The sequence below is a fragment of the Oncorhynchus kisutch genome, linkage group LG3, assembly GCF_002021735.2.
Source record: "Oncorhynchus kisutch isolate 150728-3 linkage group LG3, Okis_V2, whole genome shotgun sequence".
NCBI classification, from domain to species: Eukaryota; Metazoa; Chordata; class Actinopteri; order Salmoniformes; family Salmonidae; genus Oncorhynchus; species Oncorhynchus kisutch.
The window spans coordinates 21580171-21608135 of NC_034176.2; the positions used below are offsets into that span (position 1 = coordinate 21580171).

At 42.5% G+C, this 27965-nt stretch overlaps 3 protein-coding genes across 3 annotated transcripts in view; all 3 read right to left on the reverse strand.

Annotated features, from left to right (window-relative positions):
* Positions 1-11591, reverse strand: part of LOC116362021 (collagen alpha-1(XI) chain) — a 49619-nt gene extending 38028 nt beyond the window's left edge. Inside the window, exon 1 of the mRNA XM_031816340.1 lies at positions 11567-11591. Coding sequence (XP_031672200.1) covers positions 11567-11591 — 25 coding nt within the window. The remainder of the gene's footprint in view (positions 1-11566) is intronic.
* A 504-nt stretch (positions 11592-12095) lies between these two features.
* Positions 12096-16441, reverse strand: LOC116352835 (voltage-dependent N-type calcium channel subunit alpha-1B-like). Its single transcript, XM_031818995.1, has 2 exons — positions 16226-16441; positions 12096-15702 (listed from the first exon to the last, which is right to left on the reverse strand). Exons 1-2 carry the CDS (start codon positions 16378-16380, stop codon positions 15135-15137), a joined length of 723 nt encoding a protein of 240 aa, XP_031674855.1. The 5' UTR covers positions 16381-16441; the 3' UTR covers positions 12096-15134.
* Positions 16442-17416: 975 nt separating this feature from the next.
* LOC109873381 (voltage-dependent N-type calcium channel subunit alpha-1B-like) overlaps positions 17417-27965 on the reverse strand; it is a 92225-nt gene continuing 81676 nt past the window's right edge. The window contains exons 35-44 of the mRNA XM_031816346.1: positions 27754-27881; positions 26420-26516; positions 24851-24956; positions 21833-21940; positions 21227-21348; positions 20836-21005; positions 20464-20599; positions 20143-20259; positions 18531-18569; positions 17417-17620 (exon numbers count right to left, since the gene is read on the reverse strand). Of these exons, the coding sequence (XP_031672206.1) occupies positions 17417-17620; positions 18531-18569; positions 20143-20259; positions 20464-20599; positions 20836-21005; positions 21227-21348; positions 21833-21940; positions 24851-24956; positions 26420-26516; positions 27754-27881 (1227 nt within the window). The remainder of the gene's footprint in view (positions 17621-18530; positions 18570-20142; positions 20260-20463; positions 20600-20835; positions 21006-21226; positions 21349-21832; positions 21941-24850; positions 24957-26419; positions 26517-27753; positions 27882-27965) is intronic.

Below are 27965 nucleotides of genomic sequence, written 5' to 3' on the forward strand. Positions count from 1 at the left end.
AACATATCTCCCTTAGTCTCCAACAGGCCAGCCCCTGTCTGACTCCTGCCAGGCTAAATCCATTCAGCACCTCAGCTCAGCCAACTGTTGTTCTTGGATATCCCTGGCCCGAACCGTCGGTCCATAATTGAAAAGACACTGCAGCTCTTAGTGGAGCTTTTCACAGTTCTGACTGGTGTTTGGAGAGCCAGGTCGCTGATGTCAGGACCCAGACCCCCAGACCAGGAGACAGCGATAGAATTCAGGTCAGGGAGGATTTAAGTAACAAACCCACACAAACCAAATGTGGCCCTGTGGAGAGGGCTGGCTATGGAGGTCAGTTGAAAGTTTTATTTATTTTTATTTAACCTTTATTTAACCAGGTAGGCTAGTTGAGAACAAGTTCTCATTTGCAACTGCGACCTGGCCAAGATAAAGCATAGCAGTGTGAGCATACAACAAAGAGTTACACATGGAGTAAACAATTAACAAGTCAATAACACAGTAGAAAACGAAGGGGGGGTCTATATACAATGTGTGCAAAAGGCATGAGGAGGTAGGCAAATAATTACAATTTTGCAGATTAACACTGGAGTGATAAAACATCAGATGGTCATGTACAGGTAGAGATATTGGTGTGCAGAAGAGCAGAAAAGTAAATAAATAAAAACAGTACGGGGATGAGGTAGGTGAAAAGGGTGGGCTATTTACCAATAGACTATGTACAGCTGCAGCGATCGGTTAGCTGCTCAGATAGCTGAGGGAGATAAAAGTCTCCAACTTCAGCGATTTTTGCAATTCGTTCCAGTCACAGGCAGCAGAGTACTGGAACGAAAGGCGGCCAAATGAGGTGTTGGCTTTAGGGATGATCAGTGAGATACACCTGCTGGAGCGCGTGCTACGGATGGGTGTTGCCATCGTGACCAGTGAGCTGAGATAAGGCGGAGCTTTACCTAGCATAGACTTGTAGATGACCTGGAGCCAGTGGGTCTGGCGACGAATATGTAGCGAGGGCCAGCCGACTAGAGCATACAAGTCGCAGTGGTGGGTAGTATAAGGTGCTTTAGTGACAAAACGGATGGCACTGTGATAGACTGCATCCAGTTTGCTGAGTAGAGTGTTGGAAGCCATTTTGTAGATGACATCGCCGAAGTCGAGGATCGGTAGGATAGTCAGTTTTACTAGGGTAAGCTTGGCGGCTTGAGTGAAGGAGGCTTTGTTGCGGAATAGAAAGCCGACTCTTGATTTGATTTTCGATTGGAGATGTTTGATATGAGTCTGGAAGGAGAGTTTGCAGTCTAGCCAGACACCTAGGTACTTATAGACGTCCACATATTCTAGGTCGGAACCATCCAGGGTGGTGATGCTAGTCGGGCATGCAGGTAAAGATATAGTCAAGTCAATCAAATCAAATCAAATTGCAATTGTTACATGCTTCGAAAACAACAGGTGTAGAGGAAGAGTGAAATGCTTACTTACGGGTCCATTTCCAACAACGCAGAGTAGAAATAGTGGCACAAGGAATAAATACACAGTGAATAACGAATAACAATAACAAGTAAAAAATAACATGGCTATATACAGGGAGTACCAGTACTGAGTTTATGTGCAGGGGTACTATGTACATATAGGTAGGGGTAAAGTGACTCGGCAACAGGATAGATAATTGACAGTAGCAGCAGTGTATTTGGTGAGTGTGTGTGTGTGTTATGTGTGTGTGGGAGTATGTAGTGTGTGTGTGTGTGTGTATCTTCATGCATTGGGGTGTCATTGTAAGTATATGAGAGTGTGTGGGTAGTGTCCAATGTGTGTGCATAGAGTCAAGTCAGTGCAGGAGAGAAAAATAATAATAAAGCGAATTGGATGGAATATGGGGAAAAATGCAGTCAATTATTGTTTTTATCTTCAACATAGAAAATGCTACCAAGTCATGATGAGTCACCAAAATATATTTTGAAAGAGGAATCAAAGTACTTTTAGCATATGTTTTCATTTCTCCAATTAATAATAAAATGAACAGCTGTACAGAAAGACTAATGTGAAGCCCAAATTACAGAGGAGGAACTTCTTGATGCAAATAAAGCCTTTAAGTCTGGCAAAACCAGGGCTGGATGGGATACCAATTGAGGTATGCCAAACCTTTTAGATGTACTCAGACGACTGTTATTAGCATGTTTTAACCACTCCTATAAAAATGGTAGATTAGCAGATACTCAAAAAAAGGTCTGATTTCATTACTACTGAAAGAGGACCCAAGTGGTAAATATAAACATCCATTCCATTTAAAAAATTTGAGGTCCCTTACACTTCAGTGTTGTGATTCCAAAATTCTAGCAAAATGCATAGGGCAAGGAATTAAAAAGGTATTGTCGGATATTACTCATCCTAATCAGACAGGTTTTCGACATGGACAATAATTTGGAGATAATATAAGACAAGTACTGGAAACAATAGAACACTATGAAAAATCTGGGAACCCAGGACTGATATTCATACCTGACGTTGACAAGGCTTTTGATAAAGTACGACTGGAATTTATATATAAATACCTGGAATATTTCCATTTTGGAGAATCTCTTATACACTGGGTTAAAGTTATGTATAGTAATCCTAGGTGTAAAATCGTAAATAATGGCTACTTCTCAGAAAGTATTAAACTGTCAAGAGGTGTAAAACAAGGTTGTCCACTATCGGCATATCAATTTATTATGGCCATCAAAATGTTAGCTATTAATTTCAGATCCAACAATAATATCAACGGGTTAGAAATCCAGGGGTTAAAAATAAAGGTGTCATTGTACGCTGATGATTACTGTTTTTTTTAAATACACAATTTGGATCCTTCCACAGCCTCATAGAGGATCTAGATAATTATTCTAACCTCTTGATTACAACCAAATTATGATAAGTGTACTATATTACTGTGTAGTTTATCTATAAAATGGTCTGACGGTGAAGTGGACATATCCTGAAAAAAAGTATCTCCCTACAATACATTTTTAATAGAAAGTTAGCTCTGACGAATGCCGTGAGGCCGATACGTAAGCTTATTAAATATCAGTGATACTATCAAGAGCAGTGTGCGGTTACCTTTTTCCTTCAATAGAAAGTTAGCAAAAATAGATAAGATCTGCTACCATGGAAAGGAAAATACCTGTCTATTTGTGGAAAAATCACCCTGATTAACTGTTTAGTCATTTCCCAGTTTACCTATTTGCTTTTGGCCTTGTCTTCATTTAGCAGCTTGTTTTTAGACCTCTCACTAAAGTTTTCAGTCTTACAAAAGTTATACTTAAATCCAAAACAGTTCTCTAGCAGATTAGTAAGAATGTCTCACCCCATGTTAAAACCTTTCTGGCGCAGGCGTCCCGCTAGCGCCCCACCTCAACAACATCCGGTGAAATTGCAGAGCGCGAAATTCAAATGACATAAATGGAAATATTTAACATTCATGAATATACAAGTGTGATACATTAAAAAAAAGCTTAACTTCGTGTTAATCCAGCCGCTGTGTCAGATTTCAAAAAGGCTTTACGGCGAAAGCACACCATGCGATTATCTGAGGACAGCGCCCTGCATATAAAAGCATGAAAAACATTTTTCAACCAGGCAGGTGCGCCACGAAAGTCAGAAATAGCGATATAATAAATGCCTTATCTTTGAAGATCTTCTTCTGTTGGCACTCCAAAAGGTCCCAGCTACATCACAAATGGCCCTTTTGTTCGATAAATTCCATCTTTATATCCCCAGAAACTCAAGTTTAGCTGGTGCGCTTCATTCAATAATCCACTGGTTTCCCTCCTTCAAAATGTATCCCAAACGTTACCAATAAACTTCTCCAAACAAGTCAAACAACGTTTATAATCAAACATCAGGTATCCTAATACGTAAATAAACGATCAATTTTAAGACGGAGAATCGTTATTGTCTTTACCGAAGATAGACAACAAAGAACGCACTCTCATCCACGCGCATGAAAACACTACAGCCAAAATGGGAGCCACTTAGAAAAACTACAAATTCTAGCTCATTTTTCCAAATATAAGCGTGAAACTCTTTCTAAAGACTGTTGAAGCCCTAGGAACTGCATTATAGGAGGATTTCGCCTCATAATAAACATGACAGCCATTGGAAACAGTGGTAGGCTGAAACTTTTTTGGGTGGTTTGTCCTCTGGGTTTTACCTGCCATATCAGTTCTGTTATACTCACAGATATTATTTTAACAGTTTTAGAAACTTTAGATTGTTTTCTATCCAAAGTATATGCATATCCTAGCTTCTGGGCCTGAGTAACAGGCAGTTTACTTTGGGCATGCTTTTCATCCGGGAGTCAAAATACTGCCCCCTAGCTCAAAGAGGTTAAACAAAGTCCTTTTTCCCTTTATTCAGATTAAAACCTCTTTCAGTTATTTGAAAATTAAATAATCTCCAAAATATTGCTATTTTTAAAACAAGCCATAGAATTTGGTTGCAATTTCAGTTTAATCCACCAGAAAAGACAGAACACATATTAAACAAATATTATGGTTAAACTCAAATTTACTAATTGATCAAAAAAACTATATAATCTTTGTAAATTATGTCATAAATAGGGCTGGTGGCGTTATGTCACACATGCAGCTAACAAACATACAGTATATGGAAATGTCTGCTCTACTTAAAATTACAACCAACTAATTGAAGCATTACTGCACAAATGGAAGAGGGAAGTGAAAGGGGGAGAAAGTAAGGGAGGAGACAGCAGGCGGGGTACAAGTCAATATTAGCAAGGTGTTATTAATGTTTTGTACACTCAGTGTATATTATCCATGTCCTCGTTCAGCCACGACTGTAAGAAACATATATAGGGCCTCCCGGGTGGCGCAGTGGTTAAGGGTGCTGTACTGTGACATCAAGGGCGCCAGCTGTGCCATCAGAGACTCTGGGTTCGCGCCCAGGCTCTGTCGTAACCGGCCGCGACCAGGAGGTCCGTGGGGCGACGCACAATTGGCCTAGCGTCGTCCGGGTTAGGGAGGGCTTGGCCGGTAGGGATGTCCTTGTCTCATCGCGCACCAGCGACTCCTGAGGCGGGCCGGGCGCAGTGCGCGCTAACCAAGGTTGCCAGGTGCACAGTGTTTCCTCTGACACAGTGGTGCGGCTGGCTTCCGGGTTGGATGCGCGCTGTGTTAAGAAGCAGTGCGGCTTGGTTGGGTTGTGTATCGGAGAACGCCTTCGTTCAACCTTCGTCTCTCCCGAGCCCGTACGGGAGTTGTAGCGATGAGACAAGATAGTAGCTACTAAAACAATTTGATACCGCGAAATTGGGGAGAAAATGGGGTAAAAAAATCTTTTAAAAAGAAACATAGAATATTACAGTTTTTCGGGTCTTGTTGATTTTTCGGGTCTTTCGGGTCTTGTTGATAGTCTCGAACAAGTTTGTTCTCCAGTGACTGCACATTTGCCAATGTGGGCAATAGTTTCATCAGGATGCTGTCTTGCTGCCACTTTTTCTTTCAAGTCCCGAGATTAAGGCCTAGTCCGGAGTAAGCAGAACGTCCAGATATGCCGACTCGTTGAAGTAGAAATGTTCATCCAAATCAAGGTTTGTAAATGCTGTTCTGATGTCCAGAAGCTGGTTACGGTTATAGGAAATGATAGCAGAGACATTATGTACCAAACAAAGTTGAGATCAGTGTTAAAAACCCCCACAGAATTGGTCAAGAGGAGCCCGTAACATGGCTACTACCCACCGCAGAGCCATTGTGTGTAAGCGTAAATAAGAACTTGGAATACTTTTCCAGTGTTCATTTTCTAAATTGTAATTACTTCGCTACTATGGCCTATTTATTGCCTTACGTCCTTACTCCATTTGCACACACTGTATATAGATTATTCTATTGTTATTGACTGTACTTTTGTTTATCCCATGTGTAACTCTGTGTTGTTGTTTTTGTCGCACTGCTTTGCTTTATCTTGGCCAGGTCGCAGTTGTAAATGAGAACTTGTTATCAACTGGTTAAATAAAGGTGAAATAAAACACTTAAAAAAACATAAGCAAGGTTAATTAATCTAAACACTGCCTTGAGTTCCTGAGCCATGATTAAAATTCACACAGATGACAGTGAGCATTTATTCATTCTAAGCCACAGCATAACAAAGTTTGTAGATTTCTGCCAACAGCAGAACTGCAATTATCCTGCCTACTTAAAATTCTTTAGCAATCACCTCACCAAATAGGCCACCTAAGCAGACAGGCATGATGATAACTCACAAGAGATGACATTGGGACAGCTGGATGGCTAAAGCCAAATACTGTAAAGTTTTAGCTGTAACTCCCAATACAGTACTTAACCACGCATAACAATGTCATAATTCAACATGGCCTTCTAAAATTGTGAGGACATGTCTGACATTTCAGAGGGTTTTTAGCCACCACTGTTGGTTTCCAAACTGAGCAACCTGAAAAATTTATTATTTTGTCCAGCATGTCTAACGTAGGTTGGCATTTATTGTCATGAATCTTGCTTGCCCTGGAGGCAGAACTGAGTGATTTCTTCGAAATGCGCCAGCTGCAAAGTCAAGATTGTCATGAAAACAAAAGCACTTAAAAAAAAAGGTTTTAAGGTTAGTGTTAGGCATTAGGGTTAGCAGTGTGATTAAGGTTAGGGTTAAGGCTAGGGTTAGGTTTCAAATCTGATTGAATTTGTGGCTGTGCCAGTTAGTGATCACTCCGTAGAGCTGCCTACAAGGCAAGATTCATAACAATAAATACCAACCTGCATGTCTAGCATGGATAGCCCTCCCAAATGTATTATATAATTATTTTGACTCAATCTGACAATCGCTCAGAAAATCATGTTTCATGTTTCCCCTGAATGTCAAGTTTCTAAAATATTCTCAGCCATAGTTCCACCAGGTGCCCCTGGCCTGGCCTATGTAATGCTGCCCAGACACACAATCAGCAGGGAGATGTTATTCTCCCCTGGACACATAGTTATGGTTATCAAACCAGGATAACATTAATTACTGTCTGTATGTCTAAAATTCAGGCCTCAGTAGTCTGGCTTTGGAGTGGTGCCCCTCAGACCCAGACAGCACAAACGCTTTGATCTGCACTCAATGACACGATATAGGAACAGAGAGCAAACAGATCCCGTTCCTGTCCAAGCCAGTTAATTATACAATTAAAACATGACATTACATACCATAATTTACATGGTTAATCATTGGAATTACTTTGTTCCGATGTCACATAGCAAAGCTTTAATAACAGATAGATTAGAAAAACATAGCTGTTACCTCATGGATATTGATTTTTTTTAGCACAATAATTATCACTAAAATGTGAATAAATAAATCTCAGTAAGGTTATGGTCGATATTCTGCAATATAGCTTTCTTTAGAGATACTGGAACCAGTATCTTTGCATAGGCTAATTGAAAGTCTATTCACAGAAAAAACTGCTCAAGCAACAGTGTGCTAAGTGGGCTTGGGTTCTGCAATCCAACCTAACCCAAGGGACCCTCTTGTAACAATGTGGGCAGCCGTCCCTTGCTCTATTCAATGAACCAACATGGTCGCCAAGAGGCAGAACCAGACTTCATGAAGGAGCTTTAAACAAACCAACTCAACTGGAAACACCCCACATAAATGACTGAGCAGAACGAGACACTTCAGGTCTTTCCCTTTGGTGACCAACATCACTATGGGATTATGTACAGGTCATAGTAGATGGGAAGGGGTTCTTTGAATGGCACATAATTATTCCCTTCCTCCCTCATTCTCATACAGTCCAGTCTATAACTGGCTCTCCCAGGCCAGACCAATTAATTCTGACCCTGAGCCTGTGGGCCTGTTCGCTCGCAGAGCTGCACTGGGAGCAGCTGGATGAAATGTGGCTCATGAGATCTTATGGTAACACAAGCACTATTAGAAAACATTATAAGCATATTTCCCCTTCACATATGGACAGCGTTGTATAAGAGCAGATATTATGGAATGTTGGAATGAGGTGGTGACATTCTATGGGAAATGATGGTAATTACTTAACTCTGTGTTTACTGTCTGAGGCTACTATGCATATTCTGTAGCCTATATGAACCAAATTCTATACTTATTGATTTTCACAGGTACAGCAGATAATTAAGTGATAGCCGGTGTTTGGAGGATATATTTGCATGGGTGTGGCAAACCGTGCCAATATATCTTCCAAACACCGGCTTTGAGGGCATTATCACTTTTAAACAGTGTTACCAACCTATTCAAATTATAATTGACATATTTTCATTAAGAAATTTATTATTTTGATGAATTTATTCATACTATTTCATCCTTTCACGAGATATAATCCCGACACAAATCTAAGGTTGCTACCCAAGCTGGCTGGTTGTTTGTTCTGTCGGTTTCGTTGCCAGAGACGTGACCCAGTTGTTAAGTCTTTTTGTCCTGTATCTATGGACATTCGTTCACTCTAAATGTCTCATTGCCATATTGGCTGGCAACGTTCTTAAACCTTGCTTGCTAGCTAGCCAACTACAGCTAACCTTTCAGGCATGTTAAACAGTGCAGCCAGAATAACAGAAAAGTAGCCCCATTTGTGTTTGTTTAAGCTGTTTTCTAGTGACATTTATTTGGATACATCCATAACAATGAGTTAATGATGAGTGATTTCGCCTAGCATAGAAATGTGCTCTCTCATCAGAGGAGGTAGCCAACAACACAGCTAACACAATCACTACAAACTGAAGCTGGAAAGACTGCAAACTATCTGCATTTCATTTAACCTGTTTTCTATTGACATTTCTTTGTATACAGTGCCTTGCGAAAGTATTCGGCCCCCTTGAACTTTGCGACCTTTTGCCACATTTCAGGCTTCAAACATAAAGATATAAAACTGTATTTTTTTGTGAAGAATCAACAACAAGTGGGACACAATCATGAAGTGGAACGACATTTATTGGATATTTCAAACTTTTTTAACAATTCAAAAACTGAAAAATTGGGCGTGCAAAATTATCAGCCCCTTTACTTTCAGTGCAGCAAACTCTCTCCAGAAGTTCAGTGAGGATCTCTGAATGATCCAATGTTGACCTAAATGACTAATGATGATAAATAAAATCCACCTGTGTGTAATCAAGTCTCCGTATAAATGTACCTGCACTGTGATAGTCTCAGAGGTCCGTTAAAAGCGCAGAGAGCATCATGAAGAACAAGGAACACACCAGGCAGGTCCGAGATACTGTTGTGAAGAAGTTTAAAGCCGGATTTGGATAAAAATATTTCCCAAGCTTTAAACATCCCAAGGAGCACTGTGCAAGTGATAATATTGAAATGGAAGGAGTATCAGACCACTGCAAATCTACCAAGACCTGGCCGTCCCTCTAAACTTTCAGCTCATACAAGGAGAAGACTGATCAGAGATGCAGCCAAGAGGCCCATGATCACTCTGGATGAACTGCAGAGATCTACAGCTGAGGTGGGAGACTCTGTCCATAGGACAACAATCAGTCGTATATTGCACAAATCTGGCCTTTATGGAAGAGTGGCAAGAAGAAAGCCATTTCTTAAAGATATCCATAAAAAGTGTTGTTTAAAGTTTGCCACAAGCCACCTGGGAGACACACCAGACATGTGGAAGAAGGTGCTCTGGTCAGATGAAACCAAAATTGAACTTTTTGGCAACAATGCAAAACATTATGTTTGGCGTAAAAGCAACACAGCTCATCACCCTGAACACACCATCCCCACTGTCAAACATGGTGGTGGCAGCATCATGGTTTGGGTCTGCTTTTCTTCAGCAGGGACAGGGAAGATGGTTAAAATTGATGGGAAGATGGATGGAGCCAAATACAGGACCATTCTGGAAGAAAACCTGATGGAGTCTGCAAAAGACCTGAGACTGGGACGGAGATTTGTCTTCCAACAAGACAATGATCCAAAACATAAAGCAAAATCTACAATGGAATGGTTCAAAAATAAACATATCCAGGTGTTAGAATGGCCAAGTCAAAGTCCAGACCTGAATCCAATCGAGAATCTGTGGAAAGAACTGAAAACTGCTGTTCACAAATGCTCTCCATCCAACCTCACTGAGCTCGAGCTGTTTTGCAAGGAGGAATGGGAAAAAATGTCAGTCTCTCGATGTGCAAAACTGATAGAGACATACCCCAAGCGACTTACAGCTGTAATCGCAGCAAAAGGTGGCACTACAAAGTATTAACTTAAGGGGGCTGAATCATTTTGCACGCCCAAAATGTTTCAGTTTTTGATTTGTTAAAAAAGTTTGAAATATCCAATAAATGTCGTTCCACTTCATGATTGTGTCCCACTTGTTGTTGATTCTTCACAAAAAAATACAGTTTTATATCTTTATGTTTGAAGCCTGAAATGTGGCAAAAGTTCGCAAAGTTCAAGGGGGCCGAATACTTTCGCAAGGCACTGTATACAAAGAAATGTCAATAGAAAACAGGTTAAATGAAATGCAGATAGTTTGCAGTCTTTCCAGCTTCAGTTTGTAGTGATTGTGTTAGCTGTGTTGTTGGCTACCTCCTCTGATGAGAGAGCACATTTCTATGCTAGGCGAAATTGACCGAAACTGACAAAAGTTGTCTGCCTGTGTGTCTCATCCCAACATATTCGTTACTAAGGGACAGCTCTAGAACGAATTTCAATATGGTAACAATGTTGCAAATGTTGAAGAAACATACAGCAAGGTTTATACAAATCTCCATTGTTGAAAACCAAATGCTAATCTAAAAGACATGGGAGACAATGTCTAGATGCTTTTATAGTGGAGATCAAGTTTATAAATTGCTTGGCTGGGCTGATGAGTCAGTGGATTGGGCAGTCAGATGGAATAGAGTAAATAGGCATTTCAACGTCATAGTTTTAGCCGGTGGTAACTTGTGGAACAGACATCGGCTGGAATGCGGTTTTAACCAATCATCATCCAGGATTAGACCCACCCATTGTATAATTAAAAAATAAGGCCCGAGGGGTGTGGTATATGGCCAATATACCACAGCTAAGGGCTGTTCATAGGCACAATGCAATCCAGTTTATAATGGAGGTTAAACAACTCAACCTGCCTGCCTAGTGGTGCCTACCTGAGCCTCTTTCCCTCAATGATAGAACAGGGAATGTTTGGAAAAGCATTGATTTTCTATTAGAACTAAGCAGAATTTCCAGAGTAAAACACATTATTCCCATCTTGCCTCAACATGATATAAACTATTATTACGCTATAACTGTAATACATGCTTGTTTGTGGTGACAATGTAGTTTACTAAAAATGATCAACAGCTGCTCCAAGTGGTTGAGCATGGTATTACTGCATCGTGAATATCAACGTCTAAACAGACTGGGGTACAGAAATATGGGCTACTTAAGTTCGTAATATTAGCAGTTGAGTTAGAACAGTGCACGAACTGTCTAAAAAGTTTCATTCTATCATAGAAAATATTGCGAGAGATGATTTTTTTCAGACACCTGTTGAGACAACACATTTGCCAATACCAAATTCATATGAACGTTTTAGAAGATGGAGAAATAACATCAAAGTAGAACGATACAAAGTACGTGTGTGATACATTGATGTGCTCTGTCTTACCTTTCCCAAGATTCTCCGAGCCCATATCCTGTTCAAAATCACCAATAGCGGCTTCAAGAGAGTAAATAGCCACTAATAATATCATCAATTCTATCGGATATAACATAGCTCTTGTTCTGTTTAGATACACAACAGCAATGACAACAAAAGTAACAAAACATTATCATTAATTCCAATATCTTTGTGAAAAGACTCCTCTATATGTTAGGTTGTCAATATTACTTTACAACGAGAAAAAAACGGAGGTATGTTTGTTGGTAAAGTGCTGTCTTGTTTTAGGCAGGCTCGAGATAGTTGATGCTTCAACCGTTTCCCGCGACTCGAGCATCACCGGGATGTTGAACCTTGTGTATTTTGGGAAATGTCTCCGCCCACTGTGGGCTGTTGACCAATGACATTGCGCCGTTGACACCTACAGAAGATACACCTTCACCCATCCATCCTAAATCGATAAACATCAACTGGTCATTCATTGTCTGCTTATCCCATAAATAAAACATATTCCAGCTATTATACATATTGAAGCATGTTTGTTTCATATTATTTTTTTAATTCAAGGAACTTGGTTGCATACAAAATGTAAATGTAGAAACAACTTCAGAATTCTAAGTCTGGCCAATAAACATAATCAGGCAACAAACATCTCACTTTCAAGACCCAAATAACGTTCCAGCTCTGTTGCATGGCTGGAACTATCAACATTGTTCAATACTGTTTATATATAAAGTTTTTTTTCCAACAACCCCCACAGGTTATATCAAAGATCAATAAAAATGAACAAGAAATGAACAGATGGCATCAAAAAGTACCAAGATTTACATGCACATACATTGTCAGAACATGCAAACATTATTTTCTCCAGAAGCCACATGTACACTGCAGTTGGTATGCAGAACGAGAAATAGGAACAGTTCAATGTTTGGCAACCAACTGTTAGAGACTAGGGTGTGGATATGTTTCTTATGAAATAAATAATACAAGAGGCCAAAGAGATGAAGGAAGAGACTGATTGTATATGTATGTTTTTGACCCACTATGGCAACATGTCAAGGGGTAATCAATTAATGTATCTGTACAATAATGTGGAGAATTTGTTCCTGTCTTATACAAAATAAAACAATTACAGTTTATTCAATATTTCTGAACACCCTCCTCTGAAGCGATCACCCCTCTCAGGTGACCTGACACGGAACAGATAGAAATAACCATAACATTCTTCACTTACTGTTTAAGACACAGGTTTACCTCTTGACATCATCAAAATGGGCAAATTGTATGCATGCAAATATATAGAAGTTGCTGTATTTCTAAATACTTTATGAATTTCCACTTTACTCATTGTGCCTAATGCATTTTTAAATACATTTTTATCATTAAAAAAAAAACGTTTTATATAAAACATTTGGTCACAATCATGCTGAAGAATGAATCTGGAGATCTCAGCACGTAAAGCTACAGAATGGATGAAGTATATGACCTTAGTGTCTTGTTGCATAGCCCTACTTTCCCTGTCATCAAAACCCTGCTTCTGGGAAATATGCAGTACAGAACCCAGACGAGTGTGTGGTCATGGCAACACCTGGTCCAACCTACAGTATCTCCGCTACTATCAATAATTGAGCAACACCTTCACTGGAGTAGAGCATACTTTATACAGCATACCTGGTTACATTCCACCCCCTAGCTATCCAAGAATTAGATCATCCATCCCAGGGCAACATTTCCAATGATATTATATTACTATCCATGTATAATATCTGAAGCTTTTTAGAGGCAGATGTGAATCATCAACATCAGTGGTTATCATGGGATGGGTAGATAGAAAGATAGAAGGTGTGAACCAGATTTATATTATCATCTGACAGCTGGGAAATCCTCTTCTTAAAAATGGAAGCTTAGATCGGGGGGCAGATCTTAGTCACGTGGGTCCGAACCAATGGGGAGTCTTAAACCTTACCACAGAGGGGTCTGAGCCAATTGAGAGACACAGAGGGTGCTAGGGCCCCAACTCAGCACACTCTCTCATCTGGGATCTGTATTCATCGTTGCTTCTCAAGAACATCCATCCAAAAAGTGCACACTGTTTGTTTATCATCAGATTCCTTATGTTCTTTACTGAGTCTGCAGTTCTAACATTGAAACAGAAGGCAATACAGAGGTTGCAATGCTATCGCAGTTGAGCATCCTCACAAGGAAAATAAATATACACTACTACATCTTCATAACTGTGGTCAACCAGGTTTATGATTTAAACATGCAGTTGTGTTACTCTGATAATGTCTTCCTAACTGGACTGATATGCTACTAATGCAATTAATGCATGTTTGTTACGTGTTCATGATATATGCTTTTGCACTAGCTTTCATTGTACCCCTCACATTGATTAAATATATTTACCAAAAAGACAATTAAACAAGAAAAATATCAGCAATCATAAGGTAATTAGTCATTTCCATTCAAATGTTTTTTTTTTCTCAAATAAAAGTCAGCGTTTCTCAGATAAGGCTGGCTGTACATCTTGTTCTCCTGTAGAACTAGCCAATTGAACAAACTGCTTAAGTGTTGATGCTTTCCAAAAACGGTTGACTTTGCATCTTTACTACAGTATATCTAAAAAGGATAGGCACTTTGTATTAAACATTGGAAGCAGAGAGTATGTAAGAAACATTAGACCTGAAATTATGACAAACTGTAAGCAATTTACATAAACTAAGTGTTTTTTTTACATCATACAGAAAATGCAGACAGTGAAAAGATAACATCTACAATAGTTTTATATAAAACAAATAACATTTCATTTCCATTCCTAATTTCTCTCTAGTAGTGGTAGTGAAGTTTGATGGTTCAACAGCAGCAAATCAACAATCATTGTCTGGAATGACAGCATCGATCCCTCTGCTCTATCAGGCTGTATCTTCTGACAGGAAGGGAATGGGCTACTATATAATGGATTGGGCTACTGTAAATCCCTTTATATTACCAAATGGTAAGAGTCCCAAAGCAAAGCAATAGCTGTTTAGGATATTTTCCAGTGTGTTTCTTAGGGAAGTTTCAATAAGTATTTCCTAATCATGTGTTATTACACTTGCTTAACAGTGTCTAGGTATTGTCATGGGACTTTCCATTGAGCCGATCACTCTGCTCATCGCAGAGACAGCAAAGAGGGCTGCTGCTCACCCATCTCTACTCTGTGTACCTGTAGGAGGGTTTCTTATGCCACTATCTGGGTCAATATCAAGACTGAAAAATAATTACATTTGATAAAGAAGCAAAGCAAAAGTGCCCTCAATGAAAAATGCCATTGTCTTCAGTGCATAAGACACCTTACAGTTGGTCAGATCCAACTGAATTACCAACAATTCACCAAATACACATCCACTTTCATATTCATCCAGGTCCTAAAAATGCTGCTGTTTTGTTCACATTCAAATGAATTCCACCCCTCCATGATTTATTTCCCATAATTAGCTTATCATACAGCAACCGTGTAAACTAAAGCCTTCAAAAAAGATGATAAAACTCATCACGATTCCTCAAAATGCATTAAAACCATCTGTTCAAAGCCATGCTAGCACCATTCATCCTCCTCTGCCTCGTGATAGTACCTGTGTGGCCTGGCACCAGAGTCAGACCCCAGGCTGGCGTTGCCATTACCACCAAAGGTAAAGTGGCATTCGTTGGGCACCACACGTCTCTTCTGGGGTGGTGGAGGCAGGTGGAGGGCCCCCGGCCTCATTTGAGGACGTGCAGTCCGAGGGGAGCGTGCTCTGGCAGCATAAGGGCTCATCAGCTCGTCCCGGAGGTTGCAGTACGGGCTACCCTGGCCCTGGGGGTCACTGTGACTATAGCCCAGGAAGGGCTCAGAGCTGATGCGGGTGATGGGGGAGGGGATGTGAGAGGTGCCACTATGCAGCAGGGCATTGTGCTCAGACAGCCCACGGCTCAGCCGGCCAGGACTCAGGGTGGGCAGGCCGCTGCCACACTGGGCAGACACAAAGTGCACAGGGGAGGAGTTTGCAGTCTTGAACGTCACCCCAGGGCGGGGGGTCAGGGGGGTCTGTGGGAGTTGCCTGCGTCCACGGCTAGGTGTGATAGCCCCTGAGGTCAACATCACTGGGCTGCCTTTAACCGAACCACTACCCTAGATGAAAATTGGACAAATCAATTTGAAACAATAAATAAATAAAAAAGATGAGACCGCACAGGAGAGGAGGTGACAGGGGGACAGGGTCACCAGAACGAAGGAAAGAGGAGAGATGGTAAAGAAAGAGAGCATAGTGGGAAAGGACAGACAAAACAACCAGGAAGGACAGAGAGATGAAAGGACAGGACAGTCATTGATGGGAGGGAAAAGATAGGAGAAGACAGACAAAATGGACAGAAAATGGTGAAGAAGAAGAAGAGTGGAAAGAGAATTGAAAGGCCATGAGTGGTTGCACTAAAGGGCAGAAAGAAGAGAAAGTTGAGTTTCAGTGGAGACAGAAACAGAGAGCAGACAGATCATCACTAAGAGAGTTGCACACAATATACACTGTGCTGTACCAAATCAGACAGACATAAACTTATGGATAATGTCTAGAGTGTGTATTATTCATTGCATACCCTGATTCCTTTCCTGCCCTGCCCATATCCTATCCTACCCTGTTCATGCCCTCCCACCTGCTTGTTGATGTTGGGTTCCTGCACCTCGCTTGGGGAGGTGGCACAGCTGGTGGTGGCAGACTTGGTGGTGTGGCAGTGTTCCCTGCTGCTGTAGCGATCACAAGAGTAGTAGCGCTGCTTCTCCCCTGCCGTCGAGTGGTTCTTCCTCTCATGGGAGCGGCCGCGGTCCTGCACCCTGTCTCTAGATGAGGGCTCTGCAGCCGGGTCTCCTGGTGCACCTTAGTGGAAATACAAATCAGGGTTAGTGTTAGGCCAGGGTTAAGATTTAACCAGGATGTTGACATGAAGCTAGAGTTAGGGTTGAAGTTGTGGTTGAGACTAGGGTTAGGCTTGGATGTGGTCAAACCTAGCCTAATCCTAATCCTAGCATTACCCCAATCTTGGCATAATCCTAACTCCAACCCTAGCATATGTTCAATCCTGGCCACAACCTAACCCAACCCTAAACCCCCTCCACCTCTGAATTCCCAATTCAACAGCTGATTGCACCCATTCTTTACCCTACTCTGAAACATAAGATTCTTAAATACGTACAAAGGACAGACTACTAGCAGGCTTCTTCTTCCCTAAAAATGATCCTCTCCTCAGCATTGCCCTGCTGAGACAAGAGGTGCCCATAAATTAGCAGGTCATTGGGTAGCCTTTGGTCTGTCAGTCCCTTTTATCTGTGTAATAAAGATCAGCTGCAGAGCTCCACTGTAACACCCATTCCTGAACGATGCCTCCATTGAGCATAGTGCTGATCTCTATAACAGATGAATCCCAGCCAGCTGGGCTGTGGTCTGCTTCTCACACTCTGACTGGATGGAAGGCAGTGAGGCAGTGAGGCAACAAGGAAGAGAGGCAGTAAAGCAGCGAGGCAGAGAGGCAGTGAGGATGTGAGAAAGAGTGGCAGTGAGGAAGAGAGGCAGCAAGGCAGTGAGCAAGAGAGGCAGCAAGGCAGTGAGGAAGAGAGGCAGTAAGTAAGAGAGACAGTGAGGAAGAGAGGAAAAGAGACAGTAGAGGCAGAGAGGGCTATACATTCTAGTAACACTGGGGGAACAGTGGGCTTTATGGTTAAATACTCACATTTTGTAATCAGGGTATTGGCATCACTCGTATAACATATAACACCCTGTAACTTCAATGACAAAGAGATCCCTAATTGCACATTAAAAACATGATGTGTTTATAGCATGTGTCTGTGCACTAACCAATGGTGCTTGGCGTCCTGTCCAGTGACCGCTGCTTCTTGTCCCTCTCTCGGTGGTGGTGGCAGCGGTGGTGGTGATGGTGAGGCCTTTCTTGGGTGCTGGGCCTCTCCAGGGTGTATTCATGCAGGTTCACCTCCTGGGGGCGCTGGGGGGCGTGGGTGGACGCAGAGCGTTTCACTGGGCTGCAGTCAGGAACAGGCTGTGTGGGACCAATAGGAATAGGTGGAGATCACTGACTTGTCCATGAGGATAGGGATCACTGACTAGTCCATGAGGAATAGGGATCACTGACTAGTCCATGAGGAATAAGAATCACTGACTAGTCCATGAGGAATAGGGATTAAAATGAGTCCGTCCTCCTATAGCTCGTCCCACCAGCCTCCGCTGGTGTATTCTACAGCTCTCTGACTCCATTGTGAAACACCATTTCCACCTAGTGGAGTTACATCTGTCCTGCAGAGCCTTGCTGCAAAAGATAATACTCACATTTTCACTGTCCTCAAAAACATAGCAGCCTACCTAGATTGTTGTTGGTAAAATCATAGACACGACTACCAATTTCCCTAAGTCTTAGATGTCTGCTTGAGGAAAAGAGCATTAAAGAGGAAACTAAGGCAGTTTCCACCTGTAGCAGCATACCATTCTCTCTCCAAAACAGCTCCCTCAGATCACTAGTTTACTACTGACAAACTCCATGGGCTTGGTATCTAAGAGCAGGTTGGCATCAGCAGCTGTGTTTTAATGAGTGGTGTACAGTCCCCACAGAATGATCAAAGGAACAGTCTCCTCGACGAGGCACTGTACCTGGCTAGACCTTTGATTTACAGTTTTACTGTGAGCTTAACTCTCATCCTAAAATCACACAGTATAGCCCCCACATTGTATATGATAGAACACACATGTATACTGGGTTGTTAATGTCCTACCTAGTGTCAAACACTGACATACTGTACAATCATATGCTTGCAGAACCTACCATTTTACACACCTGTGCGGCCAGTTAATACTAAATAGAATCTAGTTTAACACATACTAGTACTTTGGGATCAACAAACAAAGTAGAGGAGGTGTAGAGGAGATGATGAGGGAGAGGAGACAGGGCTACGTACTGCCAGCAGGGTCCCCGGGGAGTGGCGCGACTTGCTCCTCTGTCACACAGCACAGGTGGAGGAGGAAGAGGAGAGGTCCATGGGAATGCACCAGGCCAGAGAGACCGGAGACAATAGGAGGGTAGACGGAGAGAGGTGACATTGAACAGTTATGAGAAGAATAAAGGAGAAGCAGCAGGAAAATGACAGGTGTCTTAACATGCTTATTAAAAATAAATGATCCGCTTGTAAATATGACATCGTTACGTTTAAATGGCCACTGATGGAATTTGGCTTTCAGTATGCTCTTTTTAAAGGAAGGTGAAATCTCATTGTGTTTCAGCACCTGACAATACGACAGAATTACCCATTCCAAGCAGACAGAACTCCCCCATGTCTTTAGATACTCAATAACCCCTTGACCATTAATAGTAAGATATCCTAGAAAACACATCTGGTTCTTTAGCTTTTGTTGTTGTGAGCCAAGCTACTGACCTGGCAGAGAGCCAGGTGGGGCACGTCTATCGGCCAGAGATACCTCTAGGGAATCAAAAGGGTTTCATACATATTAAAAGGTGCTGAAACCACTAAATCAACAAGTACAGCCTCTTATCATCCAGCACTCCAGTTTAAAAGGATTTGGGCTTAGCTTCTCACTGGGCTTCTTTGAAAATGAAACAAGGGGCATTTTCCCTCTTCGAGAGGCTTCATGTGAGGGTTCATGTCTGCCCTGGGTGTCACATGTCACTAGTGCACAAAGAGGATGTTGAGGAGGTGGAGGCATGCTGGGAGATTTACGGCCCTGATCGTGCTGGCATCGCCAGGGAGAGGGAAATGAGGCATTACCCCAAAAAGGAAGGGAAAAAATGTAATTAAGCGATGGAAAACCAACCCGGAGACAGAGGTAAATCCATCATCTGTTTCAGGGTAGAGTTCAGGGTACATGCCTCCACATTTCACTCTAACAATAGCAAGCCATCTCAGAAAGGCCATCTCTAACTGTATTGTTGAAGGATTTCCTGCCCTTAGAAGAGGTGAGAAAAATTACACAACAGGTCACGAGGCAATCCTCTTCTCCTCTCATCCCATTTATCGCTCTTTACATTCTCTATCCTTTAGTAACTTGATTACTCTCTTCCTCCCTGAACGCATGAGGGATCACCCCTCTCATTTTCTACACCCATCCATTTTGAGCCACTATAATCAGTTGGCAGCAGAGGAAAAACGATACTGGACAAATAGTTGGCGGTCTGCCAGACTCTAATCAAATTCTCAAAGACTTCTTCTGTGCACTAAAAGTAGGATCAACACACATCCATTCTAACCTGAAAGGAATGCACTTAAACACAACAATCGATTAACATCAATATCACTCAGGAAATGAGGAGCTATTTATATTTCTTGGGATGAATTGAAGGAGAGAAAAAAATTCTGCAGTTATACTGCAGTAATATCGAATGAAATTCAACCCCCCCATAGAGATGGCCCCCTGACCATAGTAATCTACCCACAGTATAGCCAATGAGAAACACCATGCAACCATGCTTTCCCTAAGAGAGTATAGTTATGGCATGGAGCATCTGCTGTGCTTCACAAATGATATGTGTGTGTGTGTGTTAGGGTGTATCTGTACCTGCAGCTCTGCGTTGAGGCGAGGCATGGACACAGCTCTTCCCTGGCTCTCCAGTCCAGACCCAGGACCAGGCACTGTGCTGCAACTGGTGTCCATCTTCCTCATCTCCACTGACTCCTGAGGGACATATCACACACATACGTACACATACACGAATTCATGCATGCACACACACAGATAAGTGCTTGCACAGAGATAAGTACATCCAGTCAAGTAAAGTACTGTGAACAGATACATCAGGAGAGAAAATGCAGGTAGCTGGCCATGATGTTCATGTGTGTGTGTAATAAAGCAGAGGGCAGTCTGGTCTGGCTACAGTACCTGGGGGATGGTTAGGTTTGGGACATCCTTAGACTGGCCACTTTGGACAGGTGTCTTATTCCTGGGTCTGTGGACTTCTCTAGACTTCTCTGACACCCAGGAGGATGATCCTTTCATGGTGCCGTCATGGCCTGGCCTGAATGATTAGACATAAACAGATGAAGATGTTACTGTCATTCTATTATTATTTCATCTTTTTGCCAGGATAGTCCGCTCCACTCAGTTACAATTGCCACTGTTTTCCAGGTTGTCCGGTCATAGAACTATCATCTGATTGTTTTAAAGTTAAACGCTTTAAAATGATAAAGTATTATAGTATTTTATCCCAAGACAAGAGAGACATGGCCACTGGCTGTATGTTAGTGAACTCACAGTGTGCCTCCGTTGTTGAGCAGGGTGGAGCTGGGTCTAGGTAGGGCCTGAGACTGGGGCTGAGGCAGTAGCTCACAGGGAGGCTCCACGTTGGTCATGGCCTTCTCCTTCACTTTCTCCTGCTTGTGAGTCAGGGGCAGTATTGGTTTAAACAGGGCCCCCACCTTCCCCTGTGGATGAAAGATGGCAAGATGCTGATATACTGAACATACTGCACAATATTGATCCAGGTCTCTACCTTCAGAATATAATCAATCAAAACTTGAAATTTGAATCAGCATATTGGTTTTGGCAGGACATGGTAAAAATCTTTTCATGGGGGGGAATTTGTGACTCCTGGGTATCAGTAATAATGTGTGTGTGTGCGTGCGTGTGTGCGTGCGTGTGCTACCTGGGAGCCAGTAGCATTCTGCTGCTGCTGTTGCTGTTCCTTGAGCCTCTTGGCTCGGTTCTGCTTGTAGTAGTCAAAGATCATCATGGCTGCATACACCTTCCCAACAGTAAGCTCATTGGCTGAAAGAGAGACAGAGACGAGTGGGTGAGGAAAACTGCTTTCTCATCCATCTCTATTGGTCTCATCCAAACCCTTTGATATCACTTAATCTCCAATACAATTCAGTCAAGCCAAAGGTATCACATGTAACAAAGAGTGATTTTGCTGTTTGAAGAAATTTGGTGCATGCCAGGCTTGAGAGAAGGAGCATCTGTCTAGAATATCATTGTTCTCAGGTGAGATACTTCGATCCTGCCACAAGATGTCAGTGGAGACAAAGCCAACGACTAGAATCTTAACTCATGGCAAAGTAAGAGCAAGGGTTCTCGTTGTTATGGCAATATATGTGTCATATTGTTTCAGAGTGAGGAGTCTGGGGCTTGCCACTAAGATGTAGCATGAAATACACTCCAAGTATCCTTTTTGTAAATATTAAATATATCAGTGACAAGGACAAGGATCAGTGACAAGGTTCCGAGGGGACTGCCATGCAGATGTGCTTACGTTTGTGTGGTGTCACCAACAGATCCATAGTTTTCTGTGAGAGGCTTGGCCAAACCTGGGAGAGCTCTTTCTTCAGATCAGCATCAGAGAGACGCTGGGCAACCATCCCTGAGGAGAGGATCACAAGAGAAAATAGAATCTTCTAGCATCAAATACACACAATGATCTAATTCAAGAAGTACAAGCAACAAAGACAGGAAAGTAAACATGAGTTTTTAGAGTCTTTGTGGAGATGAAGCAGACAGAGAATAAAGAATAGCTCATTAAAAGCGGCAGTGAACAGTGAAACTAGAGAAAAGCATAATGTACAGTGCCATCCTTCACTCTACAGGCCCTAAACACAAAGCCCACCACAAAGTAGGCTAATGACACCCAATGGGACCCAAATATACTAATGCAAACCCCTCTGTAAGCAACAAACAAGCAGCATTTGCACCTGCTACACATCCAGGGGACATAACGTCTGTCTGCCTGCCTGCCTGCCTGCCTGCCTGCCTGTCTGTGAAGACAACAAGCTACATTTACAACTCATGTTTTTGCTTGAGTTAAAATGCATTGCCTCTTTTATTTTTATTTCACCTTTATTTAACCAGGTAGGCCAGTTGAGAACACCTTTATTTAACCAGGTAGGCCAGTTGAGAACACCTTTATTTAACCAGGTAGGCCAGTTGAGAACACCTTTATTTAACCAGGTAGGCCAGTTGAGAACACCTTTATTTAACCAGGTAGGCCAGTTGAGAACACCTTTATTTAACCAGGTAGGCCAGTTGAGAACACCTTTATTTAACCAGGTAGGCCAGTTGAGAACACCTTTATTTAACCAGGTAGGCCAGTTGAGAACACCTTTATTTAACCAGGTAGGCCAGTTGAGAACACCTTTATAGAGGAGAAATAATTACAATTTAGCATTAACACTTGAGTGATAGATGTGCAGATGATGATGTGCAAGTAGAGATACTGGGGTGCACAAGAGCAAAAAGATAAATAACAATATGGGGATGAGGTAGTTGGGTGTGCTATTTACAGACTGGCTGTGTAAAGGTACAGTGATCGGTAAGCTGTTCTAACAGCCGATCCTTAAAGTTAGAGAGGGAGATATAAGTCCCTAGCTTTAGTGATTTTTGCAATTCGTTCCAGTCATTGGCAGCAGAGAACTGGAAGGAAAGGCGGCCAAAGGGGGTGTTGGCTTTGGGGATGACCAGTGAACTATACCTGCTGGAGCGCGTGCTACGGGTGGATGTTGTTATTCTGACCAGTGAGCTGACATAAGGCGGGGCTTTACCTAGCAAAGACTTATAGATGACCTGAATCCAGTGGGTTTGGCGACGATTATGTAGCGAGGGCCAGCCGACGAGAGCATACAGGTCGCAGTGGTGGGTAGTATATGGGGTTTGAAGACAAAACGTATGGCACTGTGTTAGACTACATCCAGTTTGCTGAGTAGAGTGTTGGAGGCTATTATGTAAATAACATCGCCGAAAGGATTGTCAAGGATTGTCAGTTTTACGAGGGTATGTTTGGCAGCATGAGTGAAGGAGGCTTTGTTTGCGAAATAGGAAGCAGATTCTAGATTTAATTTTGGATTGAAGATGCTTAATGTGAGTCTGGAAGGAGAGTTTACAGTCTAACCAGACACCAAGGTATTTGTAGTTGTCCACATATTCTAAGTCAGAACCGTCCAGAGTAGTGATGCTAGTCAGGCGTGCGAGTGCGGGCAGCAATAGGTTGAAAAGGATGCATTTAGTTTTACTAGCATTTTAAAGCAGTTGGAGGCAACGGAAAGAGTGTTCTATGGCATTGAAGCTCGTTTGGAGGTTTGTTAACACAGTGTCCAAAGAAAGGCCAGATGTATACAGAATGGTGTCGTCTGCGTAGAGGTGGATCAGATAATCACCAGCAGTCGAGCGACATCATTGATATATACAGAGAAAAGAGTCGGCCCTAGAATTGAACCCTGTGGCACCCCCATAGAGACTGCCAGAGGTCCGGACAACAGGCCCTCCGATTTGACACACTGAACTCTATCTGAGAAGTAGTTGGTGAACCAGGTGAGGCAGTCATTTGAAAAACCAAGGCTATTGAGTCTGTCGATAAGAATGCAGTGATTGACAGAGTCAAAATCCTTGGCCAGGTCGATGAAGATGGCAGCACAGTACTGTCTTTTATCGATGCCGGTTATGATATCGTTTAGGACCTTGAGCGTGGCTGAGGTGCACCCATGACCAGCTCGGAAACCAGATTGCATAGTAGAGAAGGTACGATGGGATTCGAAATGGTCGGTGATTTGTTTGTTAACTTGGCTTTCAAAGATTTTAGAAAGGCAGGGCAGGATGGATATAGGTCTATAACAGTTTGGGTCTAGAGTGTCTCCCCCTTTGAAGAGGGGGGATGACCGTGGCAGCTTTCCAATCTTTGGGGATCTCAGATGATACAAAAGAGAGGTTGAACAGGCTAGTAATAGGGGTTGCAACAATTTCGGCTGATAATTTTAGAAAGAGAGGATCCAGATTGTCTAGCCCAGCTGATTTGTAGGGATCTAATCAAGTTGGCCTCATTAAAAGTGAAGGATAGATTCCAGAGGCACAGTATGCACCGCTCCTATCATGAATCACCAATTCCAAGAGTGTGTTGGGCAGTGGAATTTTAGCAGACACCCAGCAGCTGACAGGGCAGGCATAGGGAGAGAGAAAAGAGAGGGGTGAGTGGACAGGCAAGAGGGGGCACAGGATAGGGAGGGAGAGGGAACAGAGGAGGGGGACAGGGAGGAGGGAGAGAGAGGGGCCGGGGGGGACAGGGGAAGGGGGAGGGGGGCAGAGGATAGGGAGAGAGAGGGGACAGGGGAGAGGCAGAGAGAAGGGGCAGGGGAGAGAGAGAGAAGGGACAGAGGTGGGGACAGATGATAGGAAGAGAGAGGGGACAGGGGAGAAGGGAAGATAATAGGAAAAGAGAGGGGACAGGGGAGAGGGGAGAGGGGAGAGGGGAGAGTACAGGGAAAGAGAGGGAACAGAGCTGTCTGACCTGAGGCCAGTTTGATCTCCAGAGCCGTCCGGATCAGGGCCATGAGTGTAGAGGTGAAGTGGACTGTGTTGTCATCAGCGATGGGCATGTTCATCTTGACTAGCCGCTGGAGAGAGTGTGTGGAGGGAGGGAAGGTTAGAACACAGTTTTACTGTTAACACTTCAGCCAGACCATTGGCTAATCAGGAGAAACCAGACTGTGTGCTGCTGGTGATATTCACAGAGGACTCATGTAGAGTATATTAAGTGCTTTACCATGCTTTTATTTCAACAATACAATAAGATGTGATTGTTTGTTCTTCAGATTTGGTCTTGTAAATGAATCATATGGAAGGTTTTAGGATTTGGTCAGGATAATTTAACTACAGCACACAAAACGCTTTCTCAACTAGTACAACAAGGAGACAAACTAAACATTGCCATTCACTTCTATTGGCTACAGTATGCACTATGCTGCAAGTCAAAGTGCACCGGTGCAAGACTGACATTGATCAAAATAATGGTGAGAAAAGGCATGTACGCATAACCATGGAAGTGCCTCAAAGATCTCAGGAGCTCGACTCTGTGGTTGCCTCCTAACAATCATAAAATTAGTTTAAAAAAGAATCAGTCCTGCTCAAGTCAGTAACACCTTGAGAACTAAGACCTAGCATCTACAGAAAAACTACGTGTCACACACAGTCCATTCAAAATAACCTGCTGCTTATCAAAGGGATGATATCTACACCCCTACATGCATACATAGCACTACGTTTGATATTTAAGCTATTGTGTTAGAGTTGAGCTCCCCTGAACACAAAAAGCATTCACCTACTATCAGAGGCAGTGCAAAAGTAAGGCTGACCCAAGTCAGAATGAGAGAGGAGGGGAGGGGTGAGACAAACACACCTACCCACACATGGGAACACCCATCGATAGAGAGAAAGTAGAGATGAAAGAAAGGATGAGAGAGAATGAGAGATAGCAACAGAGGGAGTAAAACACACAGAAGCCACACACACTGGCAAGACAAAAACCCTCAGTAGGCACACAACTCGGGGGATAGATTCAAATAAGGTAAGGGAGAGGGAGAGAGATACTAAACCCCTTTCAAATAAGACTGTATATTGATTGATACATGATTGAAATTGTCTGGGGACAGTGCTCGATAGGTCTACTTTTTGTATGCATTGTAAAATAACATATACAGATTATTCCAATTATTCATCTGTGCATGTCTGCTGTGTTGGATGTATTAAATGACAGAGAATGGATTATATGAAATCTTATGATGTAATTATTATCCATATTTTAGGAGTTTAACACCTACTACTGTAAATGTAACAAAATGCTTAGTAACAAGTGTTCACAAAGTGTTGATACTGTATGTATCTCATGGTCTACTGTTTCTCTCTGCCTTTAGTGGACATCACCACACCAGCTGCTCCAAAGAAAGAGGGGGAGGGAGGTGGGGGGCTACACCAAAAAGATCAGAGCGCTAGCAAAACAAACAAGAGAACATTGCAGAGCACAGAGATTGGCAGGAGGTTAAGCCAATGGGAAGGCAGGTCAAGCAGAGGGAGTGGCTACCTTGTAGGCGACTCTTGGCGGACATTTCTTTCCCAAACCTAAGGGTGGGGACATGTGGAGGAGTATCTGATACATATCGAGGTACTTGATACGGCCACTTCACAGAGTAGGAAACAAAAAAAACAAATATAGAAGAATAGGGAAGTTAAAGAAGGAGGAGAGGAATACAAAGGAAAAAATAAATACAAAATTAACCAAAAGGAAAAAACAAAAAACAGAAATCTGTGTTATTTAGATTTCCAGTAGTGACATGGAGATGGATGCCATCTTTGGCCACGGTGGACCAGGGATGCATCAGTGCGGTGGTAAACTCAGCTCAGGAACAAGTGAGCTGCTCAGATCCCTGAGGGGAGACATGGAATGGAAGAGTGAGTCTGTAGTGAGACGCAGAACACACAGGATGCTTATGGGGAGAGAATGACAGCATCGTACGTAGTGAGGATGTCTGCTTCCGCATGCTGAGAGACATCCAGGGGGGAGGGGGTTCACCAAGAGCACGGAAACAAAGGTATCAATGCCAGAATTAATTAAAGCCTTCTCTTCTCTTTACAACGTTTACATCTAGGATCCCAAAAACACATTACAGTATGTAAATATGTGGATCAGATGTTTTCAAGATCTGAATCAAATGATCAATTTGGGACTAAACATCAGTTATTAATGTTTAATCTAACTGTACATAGATAGGAGACGGACCAGGTACAGACCAGAATGTGTTCACTTTATACCTCGACCTACCATATAGAAAGCAGGCATTGTGTAGGGATTCCAATGTCAGGCAAAGTTGGGGCTTTGAAAGCTTTGTTTCCTGTCCAGCGTCATTAACCAAAGCCAGTCAGTCTAGAAGGGCAGGAGCTAGTGTGTAGGCGAGTCATTGGTGCACAGCCATTCACTTTTTTCTCTTGGCATAGGAACACAAAGCACCCTTGTGGAGGAAATGTTCTGGGGTTGCTAACCTTGTACGCTACCCTATTAGGGCAGTTCTTCCCTAAGCCAAGGGGGGGCGAGATAATTCGTAACAAGTTGTACATATCGTTATAGCGAATCCGTCCGCTGCAAAAAGAACAAGCAGATATATAGAAACAACAACTTCAGGACAGCTTCAAGAGAACAATGATAATCAGAGGGCTGACTGCGTACTAGGAGGTGTGCTATCATACCATCTACATAGAGGATTGTCAGAAAGTCACAAAGTGTCAGGCAGTGTCAGTCAGTCCCCTCCATACTAGTAGCAGTAATACTAGATTCCACTCTGACTGGGTGAGATACAGTAGGAGCCCCAGCCAGCCAGATGGAAGGGAGGGAGGGAAAGAGAAAGGGCAGGGGACACATACCAGGCAGCAGGGTCGTACTCAGCCCAAACACGGATGAACTCATCCAGATGATGAGGCCCCAGTATAGAAGAGTCTCGAGTCAGGTATTCAAAGTTATCCATGATCACAGCCACAAACAGATTAAGCATCTGGAAGAGAGGTTTAACAAGGATTTATAGGAATAGACACAGTATGACAACAAAATCGACAGCTAAATAGTTTTGCATAACATT